Source organism: Rhinopithecus roxellana, chromosome 8 (genome assembly GCF_007565055.1).
Source record: "Rhinopithecus roxellana isolate Shanxi Qingling chromosome 8, ASM756505v1, whole genome shotgun sequence".
In the NCBI taxonomy this organism is placed as follows: Eukaryota; Metazoa; Chordata; class Mammalia; order Primates; family Cercopithecidae; genus Rhinopithecus; species Rhinopithecus roxellana.
In genome coordinates this window covers 91298595-91308661 of record NC_044556.1, presented here as the reverse complement: position 1 = coordinate 91308661, position 10067 = coordinate 91298595, and the positions used below count along the sequence as shown (strand labels likewise).

Here is a 10067-nt window from a genome sequence, read left to right as displayed (position 1 = left end):
TGAGTCTTCTTATCCATAAACGTGGAATTTTTCTCTATTTGGTTCTTTTTTCATCAGGGTTTTGTAGTTTTTCTCATATATATAGAAAGAGTACACATTTTTTGACTTATACGTAAGTATTTTATTGTTTGGGGGTGCTAATGTAGAAGTATTTTGTTTTAACTTCAAATCCACTCATCCATTGTTGGTATACAGGAAAGTGATTAACTTTTGTATATTTTGAAATCTTGAATAGTTGTTCATTATTCTAGGGGTTTTTCTTGATCCCTTTTTACACTTTCTACCTGAAAAATGTCATTTGTGAACAAAGAGAGTTTGTTTCTTCTTTCAGTATCATTAAACTTTAACTTCCTTTTCTTGCCTTGTTCCATCTGTTAGAGCTTAAAGTGCTGAAAGGAGGTGGTGAGAGCGGACGTACGGGCCTTGGTCATGATTTTAGTGGGAAAGTTTCTACATTCTTACTACAGTATATCATGTTAGTTTTGAGGTCCAGTGGACAAGGAACCGCCAAGTGACACAAAAGGCCTCAACTGATATTGCAAGGACTTGCTGACAGTGAGAGGTTAAAAACACAGAAGACCCCACCCACACTGTGAGCTCCTGAGAACAGTGAGGGGTCAGGGACAGGGGAGACCCCACGTACACTGTGAAGTCCTGAGGACAGGGCACAGCCTCCTCCAGGCTTGATGGGGGTGCACACTGGTGGCTGCAGGCATGGTGAGCTCTTGCTGCTGCCTCCCAGCACTGAGAGAAGGGAGGGGCCATGGTGTCCGCATGCCTCGGGCTGGGCTTGGGGGCCAACACTGGCCTCCTTGGGGTGCCCAGGCTGGGAGCACTCACTTACCTGTGGCCTTAGTGTAAGGACCCCAGAGGGCAAGATCTCCTTCTGCAGGCTGCTAAGTGTAAATCAAGTAAGAAAAAGAGAGCAGAAAACAATTTCCCAAATCAAAAAAGAACACCAGGGTGCTGGGCGCAGTGGCTCACGCCTGTAATCCCAACACTCTGGGAGGCCGACGCGGGCGGATCACCTGAGGTCGAGAGGTTGAGACCAGCCTGACCAACATGGAGAAACCCATCTCTACTAAAAATACAAAATTAGCCAGGTGTGGTGGCGCATGCCTGTAATCCCAGCTACTCGGGAGACTGAGGCAGGAGAATCACTTGAACCTGGGAGGTGGAGGTTGTGGTGAGCCGAGATCGAGCCATTGCATTCCAGCCTGGACAACAAGAGGGAAACTCCGTCTCAAAAAAACAAAAACAAACAAAAAAATCAGAGCTCCCTAGGCTGTGGCTTTCTAGAGAGGCTGCTTCCCAGTTTTCCTGCCAGGTACCTGCACTGGCTCTGGCAGCTGGCACTGCAGCCCCTAGTCCAGCTGGAGACTCAGAGCAAGACCTCCTGTGGAACTGGGGTCTTGGCAGACATCCTCAGTGAGTGACATCGAGACCAGGCCATCCTGGATTAGGGTGGGCCCTGGACCCGTGGCAGGTGACCCTCTAAGAGAAAGGGGAGGGGGACTTAAGGTGCACACATCGGGAACTGGCCATAAGAGGATGGGCAGAGACTGGAGTGTGCAGCCACGTGCCCAAGGCGCCTGAGCCACCAGGAGCTGAAGGAGGCCGTGCGGGGTGCAGGGTCCTCCCCAGAACCTTTGGAGGGAGCACACCTGGGATACCTCAATGTGGGGCTTCCGGCTGCAGAGCTGCGAGGACCCCCCTCTGTGTGAGGCTCACTGAGCAGCCTAGGAAGGCAGCACCACTGGGCATTGGGTACACCAGCATGGAGGCCCCACAGGCTGGGCCGTGGCACCATCCTGGGCCTCGCCTCCCATGTGCCTGCACCCTTCCTTGCAGCCCTGCATGAGGCATCTGGAAGCAGCATGGCGAAGGGGCACCACCCGTAACGTGACGTGCAGTCCCGCCAGAGGCCATACTCACCTCCCCCAAGGCCTCTGAGGGAGTGGCCGCTGACCCAGACACAAGGCACCAGGTAGAAACATTGGCACCCACCTTCAAAAACCACTCTAAAGCCAGCATTTCCCTTTATTTCTGGATGGAAATGGGGCCATAAAAGCAGAAATCAATATTTTTGTTTGAAAAGTGCAGTCATGCTAATTTCACTTTTGGCTAAAACCGAGACGATAAAAGAACAGTTGGGTGTTTATAGGATGCCCTCAAAGTGAGCTGGCTCAGTGAGCTGGGTTCTAACTTCACTCACAAATTCGTAGTACAGCTAAGAAGGCCAGTCTGTCCATGAAAGGGAGCCAAGACAAGACGAGGGCGGTGCATTGGCCTCTTCCAGGCCTGTGCCAAGTGTCCTTGGGGTCCCGCCATGGTCCACACTTCTGCGGCATCTGCAGAACATGTCACCGGGTCCTGTCTGGCAACAGGGAGAGCCGAGTAGGGGGCAGGCATAGCAGACACCTGGGGAGGCCCCTAGTGTGGAGGTGGCCCCATAGTAGCAGCCCCATCCAGAGGAAGACCACACTGGAGGGCCACAGGTCTCTGCAGCCCTGGCACCAACTCCCAGCTCTCCATCTCAGGGGGATGTGCAGGCAGAGACAGGAATGCAGAGACACTCTGCCCCTAGGTCAGCCTCTTCATTCGCCTGTTATGCTTGTCGATGGTCAAGGTTGCCCTGTCCACAGCTGCTGCGATGCCATCCAGGGCTTCGTCTTGTCTCTCTAGCTCACTCTCGGCCTCCAGGGCCAGCCCCTTCATCCTCCTCAGGATCTGGGGAGAAGCACAAAATCACAGCAGAGGCTGCCATCTCTGCAAACCCTAGCAGAGACAACATCTCCCCGTCTCACACATCCAAGAGCCTTTGCGTGACTACCTGGGTGATGCCATCTGAGAGCCAGCAGGAGGGAGCCAGCAGCCCAGCACCAGGGTCAGGTCATGGCTCTGCCTCTGCCAGTACAGGTCTGGTGAGATGAGGTGCCTGCCCCACCTCCTGCCTGGTGCAGCGGCCACACTCTGGCCTGCCATCTCCAGGCTGTGGAGTGCTCTGTTTGGCTGACCCTGTGGGAGCGTTGCATGTGGGTGTGGAATTCCTGCCCACAGCAGGGCAGCTGGGGACCTGGGTAGGCAGCTCAGATTTGAGTCCCAGCTCTCGCCTGGCCACTATGCTCATGACCTGTCTGCATGTGGGTCCCTAACTGCAGACGGACTGGGAAAGCAGGATTAAAAAGAAACACAAACCCTTTCTCTTGTCTCTTAAGTGTGAGATGTTTCATGCACACTGCAAATGACAGAACGAAACTCTCCACACGGTGGAGGGCAGCCAGCACCGTGGGGGTGTGGGAGACAGTCCCCGGCCCAGCAGGTGCAGAAGCTGGAGGCATGCAGGGCCAGGCAGGTGTCGATAGGGAAGGTTGGATGGGTGGGCTGCCCCAGGAACGACAGCACAGAGATGTGTCCCCTGGGTGCAGCGGGGGTGATAAGCTGAGGGCTGAGCTGGTGCTGTGTCTGTGGCTTAACCGGCTGTGTTCTATGAGGAATCTAGGAAGGTGAACCTCACTGTGAAGCACCGCTTTACACACTCAGCCTAGCTCTAGAAGCCTCATACCACCACCTGACAATGAAGAAGAATACACTGGAAAGGAAACTTGAGTGACCCACCACTTGCAATAAATGTCCATGTCCTCTTTCAGGGAAAGCTCTGGATCACTGCTTAAGACAGGAGAAGGAACCCTCAGTGTTCTGTGTCCCCATCAGTTGGACGGCAGTGACCGCCCAGGGTCCAGAGGGTGGTGATCTTGAGGGGAGCCCCTACAGCTCCTCTGGTTGCCTCTAGGAACAGCACACCTGAGCCCTCGGGGAGCGGCCTCCCCATGCTCCGCCCAGTGACATGGCAGGAGGCTCAACGTCCTGCAGGGTTGGGCAGCCAGGGCAGGGGATTCAGTGCTCCCCAGCAGCAGGGCGGCCAGCGGTGGAACACATGCATCTCGGGATTCAGGGTCACAAGCAATGCCCCCGCCCATGGTCCGGCCTTCATCTGACCCATGAGAAACAGTATGGAGGCGGCCAGGACAGAGGGCCAGTCAGTCAGATCCAGCTCCCTCCACTGAACAGTGTGGCTCACATAGATCACAAATGCGAACAAGCTGTGAAAACCGGAAAGGGCCCAGCCAGGGTCGCTGCTGCGCTGCAGGAGCCCTTTCCCGGCCGGGTGCCCAGCCCCTCTCTGCAGACAGCATAGGAAGTTGGGGGCTGAGGTCACTCACAGGCACACAGCAGAGGTGAAATGAGCCACATGTCCCTTTCCAAACGTGGCCTTCCTGCTGAGATCTTTGTCATAAGACAGATGAATAAATGCCTGACTAGAGCCCCAGTTCCAGACAGCAGGGCTCCTGCACCCTCAGGAGCTGGCAGAAACTCCATCTGTTGAGTCATGACTTAGATCGCTGGATGGGGCTCTGGAAAGTATATGGTGGGGTCAGTGGCTCCAGGAGGACGGGCAGATGACCTCACACAGGAGGTCTTTTCCACCGCCTGGCCCATGATCTCACGTGGCCCACACCCAAACTGTGCCATGAGAGGGAAGAAAGCCTCAGCCCACCCCTCGCTGGCTCTGCTAACCCGCTCCCTTCTCACCTGCCACTGCTCTCAGTGTGATCCTGAGGGCATTGCTGGAACCAGCAGGCACAGTCCTTGGAAAGGATGGCCGGGCTACACACTCACACCGTCCCTGTGCCTATATCCCGTGAGGAGGCCTCCCGGAAGCCAGGGATATGGATCCGCTCGGGCTCTGGTCTCAGTCCCTATGTCCCTCGTCAACCATGCTAAAATGTGATTTAAGCATATTGAGAATTTAAATGTCCTTCAGGGCCATAGGGCTCCTGTAAGCTGACAGCTGGGGAGATGGCCCAAGCCCCTGCCAGGACCCACTGCTCTAAGGCATCCCACCAGCCCCTGTGTCAGCCCTGCCCTCTCCACAACCACGGCGTGGAGTGCTATCAGGAGACACCACTATTTGTCTTTTCTGTTAATAACTGCATGTAGAAAACTAGGAAACAAGAGAGAAGTTCAGGAAGAAAACAAAACCTGTCCATAATCCAGACCACTGTTAGGCTGGCACCATCAGTGACAAGAGCACACTCCCATCTGGCTTTTTCCCCCATTGCTATGTCCATACACTCTTGCGAATAACTCAAATTTGAGATTAAAGTACACACACAACTTTGTCTTCTGTTTTTACCATCCCATAGCTATTCTGAATGAAAGCTGAGTTATTGGATATGCAATGTAAGCTGACACTGTTCTAAAAACGTGGCACATTTTACCTCTGTTTCACAGACAGGGTGACCCGCCCCTGGTCCTGAGGATACACTCATTGCACATAGAGATGCTGTGCGGCATGACCCAGGTCACGTCCCAGGTCACTGCCAGAAGTCCCATAGCCTTTATAGGTGGTGGCAGGGCCCTGGGACATCCAAGGGAGGCTGGGCCAGGACCTGCTGTGGGTCTCAGACTGGAGTGTCTTCGGCAGGATGACACTAAGGGTAGCAGAATAAGCCATATTAATCTGTCCAACCCTGACCCAGATGTTCAAAGGTAAAAATGATAGGGAAAACAAAATCCTGTACTGAACCCAACAGACACAGAGTACCATTTGACATACATCAATGCCAATAATTATTAAACATACATCATAATCTTCTTTTAAACACAGTCCTAGCAAGCCGCCATGAAGGTTATACTACCCACGGCAAGGCCCAGCAGAGACCCGCAACAACTCAGAGATCAGGAGCCACATGGAGACCAGGACCACAGGGAGGTGTGAAGCCCATCCACCTGGGGCCACCTCCACACAGACCCCGAGAGCCCCACACTCCTGTTCACTATCTTCCCCACATGACGCCTGTCCCCCCGGGTCATCTCCAACAGACCCAGGCAGGCCAGCACTCCTGTCTGCCACCTTTTCTGCAAGGCTGAGTGGTGTATGCCCAAGATGCTGGCTGTGCTAGTGACCCTGGTGTGATGTGATCACTTTATGTTCCATGTATGGAAAACATCACTACATAACCCATGAGTATGTACAATTATTCTCAACCTAAAAATATTATCTATGACATCTCCCCAGAATATAAAGAAGAACATAACCTTTTTTTAAAAAAGACACCAAATTCATGCCTTTTTCTAGTGCATAAGAAAGCAGTGGAAATAGCAAAATTTTCTATAGTTTCGGTTTTTGCCTAATAAGCACAGTAATAATATGTACATTTAATTTGTGACCAAGACCAGCTGATCTGTCTACAGAAGTGGAATATTTTATTGTGTACACAGACAAAATAAAGGCTGGCTCCTACTGTACTTTTTGATTTGAAAATGTCTCACCACGTTGAAGGCCTTAAAAGAGAACTCATTCCAAATAGCCTGTTGAGACCCTTGGCCTGCCTGCCAAAATTGCACTTGAAGTTAATTAATAATGCAAAAACACAAGAGCGATCTGTACGGCTGCTAGGTCTGCAGACAAATAACATTCCTGAGCGAACCTTCAATCTGCCAGTGTCCTGGAATGCGGGTCCGGATTCTTTTTCCTTTAAGAAGGGACTGAAGTAATTACATGGCATCGTGTGCATTCCACATAACGGGGATGGAAAGAACGGAGAATGTGAAGTCTGGCCAAACCCTAGAAACAGTTGTTCCTCTGCGGCCTGGGGTGACAAGCCATCTAGCCATTGTGTAGGATGCTGTCAGCTCCGGGGCAGCCAGTGGCCTCACGGAGGAACCCTCATGGGCTCTGAGTCAGAGGCCAGGTGCAAATCAGACTTCCTTGAGTCCCTGCTACATAAGTAAAGAAACCCAGGAACCGGCCTTCCTTCCAGCCAGTTCGACCTCCATAGAAACCACCTGATTAAAAGTGCTTTGGGTTTTAGGGGAAACAAACTTTTATAAACTTCAAAGAAATAGAGCAGGGAGTGCTTGAAGGACAGTACAATCTAGGCAGGCCCTGGGGCATGCCTGCGAGCCGGACGTGAGAGAAGTGTTCCTAAGAGAAGCTGTGGCTTAGAACGTCAGTGGATGCCTGGCCAGACCTAGGCCCAGACTCTGTGGTCCTGAGCGGCTTGTGGGACCCGCTGAGCGCGTCAGAGCCAGGAAGGGGAGCAGCCCTAGGTGACTTAGGCAGGCAGCAGGAGGCACAACCTGAACAAAGAAACACAACTGAGTGTGGCCGACACTGCCAGCTTATGGCCATGGTCCCCTAGGATAGCACCAAAGCTACTTTCCTCCAACACATCTGTGAGGAGGATGCCCTGTGTGCTGCGGGCCTGGCCGGCTCCCTCGTGCCCTTAAGCAAAGGCTGTTCTGGAAGAAAAGCTTCTGCTCGCCGCCCTGCTAGGAAAGCCTCTGTCTCCATGAAGCTCCTGCAGACTCAGAGCAAAGCATCACCAACACTGTCTGGGTTGACAGTGACATAGGCCAGAAGCCCTGCACAACAAAGACAAGAGCGTTTAGCGTTCTCACCATTTCCATTTTGTTTATAAAGACAAAAAATAAATATGGAAAAATAGCCTAATGAAGTAGGGTGGGCCCACCTACCAAGCTGCTGTGTGTCCATGCGTGCACCATTAGGGCAAGGCTGAGTGCCGGGGGCCTGAAGACATCCCGGGCTTGTGCTTTCGCTGCCACCAGCAGCCCGGGAAGACGCTGCTCCAGAGGCACGCAGGGCCTTGAGCCTCCAAACTCTGCGGGACATCGGCTCTTGTGTCCCACGCGACATGTCTGCTCTGGCTCGCCTTGCAATGCCGGAGTGCGGCACATCACCGCACCAAGCCAAGCATCGAGAGCAGTCTGCTGTTAGCTGTGCTGCCCTGGCCGTGTCATTAAGCTGACTCACCGAGGAACTGTGAATTTTCTTGCAGTGAGAAATTAGCAACCATTTAAGAACAGAGCTGGGATAAATCAAGCTGTCTACAACTCAAAATAGTTCTACCAGTTGGGGCCATTAATATGCTGCAGAGAATGTAAAGGGGGAAAATTGGCTCTCACCACAGCCAAGCTCTGGAGGCTGTAAAGAACACTCTCTGCTGCGATCTGTCACACTCGGCACTCGCAGACCACCCTGAGGCCCGCCCGAGTCCCCTCTGCTGCATTCCTGGAGGCCAAGGTGGTCTGTGCACTAGCAGGGGGGCAGGCACAGGGCCCCCCTCCTCAGGACGCCCCCGCGGCGGTGCGTTGAGGCAATGAGCACAGAGGCCTTGCTGCTCAGAGGGGACTTTGAGTCAGCCGGGCCAGCTGAGCTCACTCCAGGCGCGCACAGGAAACGCCGTGCAGAGTAAGGAGCCGGGCCTGGACTAAATTGTCCTGCCCAAGAGCGCTCCCTGCTCCTAGACCACAGATGGAGATTCCCATTAAGAGAGCCAAGTGCTTGAGGGACGATTAATCCTCACTAAAGTGTTCAGTGAATGTGAACTGAGTGCCACTGAAGATGCATCTCACACGTGGAAGAACCTCAGTGGTACCCTCAAAATAGGAAACAAACTGAAAACGCACTACAATGTGGCTCTTCCAAGGGGTCGGCCACAGCCCCACAAAACCCACTTCCCAGCCTGAACCAACACGGCCAGAGCTGTGGCCAACGAATCTGCTCCCAACTTGCCAGGCACCTCATGCTCTGCCCTGTACACTGCGGCCCTGTCCCCCTTGCCTCTCATCTACAACTTGAGGCGGGACGCTGCTGTGCAGAGGGGACAGGAACAGGACCCAACACTCAGGGCTGTGACACACAGCTCAGAAGCAGCCACAGTGCTGACCCCTGCCATCCAGGGCCACTCTGCAGCCTCACTCTCCCAGTGGGTGATGCCTGGCCCAGTGAACCTGCCTCTGGCATTGCTCTCTCATCCTTCAACAGATGGTGTCAACAGCTGCACAAACCCACTTCCCAGCCTGAACCAAGACTGCGTAATATCTGCTGACCACATTTAAAGGCTAGCAAATGTATCAAAATGAACAGAACAGCTAGGCAGAGGATCCATACAGAAACAGGCAGCCTGCACAGCACTATAAACCCATGGCCCAGGAGACCTGTGCAGAGCGCTCCACCCACAACCACAGGAGCCCATTCTCCTCTGTACCAGATGCCTCCATGGGCCACAGGCTGGGAGGTGGGCCACGGACTGGGAGGCAGCCCTCAACAAGCCTAGAGAGACAGATCCACAGCAGGTGTCTCCTCCAACCATAGCAGAGGGAAGCTAGCAACATGGCAAACTGAAGTGTTCACAAATTAAACAACCAACAGGTGATGGAAGGGAAATCAGTAAATTCTTTGAGATGAATGAAAACAAAAGCATGATATACTAAAATAGTCATGTGCTGTGTAATGATGTGGATGCATCCTGAGGAACCATGGCTCAGGGTCTCATCGTGGGACAATGCTAGAGCACACATACACACACCAAGGGGGCAGGGCCTGTGGTGCCCGGCTGCGTAGTGGGGCACATCCCCGCAGGCTGCAGGCCTGCATGGCACACCACAGCACCAAGCAGCACAAGTAGCTGGAGCACCACAGTAACCACCTGCACATCTAAATGTGAAGAAGGTGCAGTAAACGTGCAGCATAAAGATACGAAATGGCACGCAGTATAGGGTGCTTCCCGTGAGCAGTCCAGGCAGGACTGGACGCAGCCCTGGGTGTGTGGTGAGTGACCGTGAAGGCTTAGGCTTGACTGAACACTACTGTGGACTTTATCAACACTGTGCACTAAGGCTCCACTAAATTTATTTTAAAAAGTCTTTCTTCAGTAATAAGTGAGCCTTAGCTTCCTGTAACTTTTGTATATTACAAACTATGATTTTTTTTAACTCTGACTCTTCTGTAATAAAACTTCATACACCAACACTATATAGCTGTGCCAGAATAATTTTTCTTTATATTGTTATCCTATATGCTGTTTTCTCTTTTTATTTTATTTTTTACTTTTAAAACTTTTTTTTGGCCAGCACAGTGGCTCATGCCCATAATCTCAGCACTTTGGGAGGCTGAGGATGGAAGGTTGCTTGAGCCCAGGAGTTCAAGACCAGCCTGGGCAACATAGGGAGACTCCATGTCTACAAAAAAATAAAAA

At 52.5% G+C, this 10067-nt stretch overlaps 1 protein-coding gene and 1 pseudogene across 5 annotated transcripts in view; both read right to left on the bottom strand.

Moving 5' to 3' along the window:
• Positions 1-2024: 2024 nt before the first annotated feature.
• On the bottom strand, positions 2025-9947 carry LOC115899088 (annotated as a pseudogene). The gene is made up of 2 exons (XR_004058703.1): positions 5487-9947; positions 2025-3384 (listed from the first exon to the last, which is right to left on the bottom strand). The product of XR_004058703.1 is annotated as an uncharacterized LOC115899088 (transcript).
• Positions 2025-10067, bottom strand: part of SNAP47 (synaptosome associated protein 47) — a 45333-nt gene continuing 37290 nt past the window's right edge. For all 4 annotated transcript variants that reach the window (XM_010375703.2, XM_030935517.1, XM_030935518.1 and 1 more), the window contains exon 5: positions 2025-2730. In XM_010375703.2, the coding sequence (XP_010374005.2) occupies positions 2584-2730 (147 nt within the window). In that variant the 3' untranslated portion in view covers positions 2025-2583. The remainder of the gene's footprint in view (positions 2731-10067) is intronic.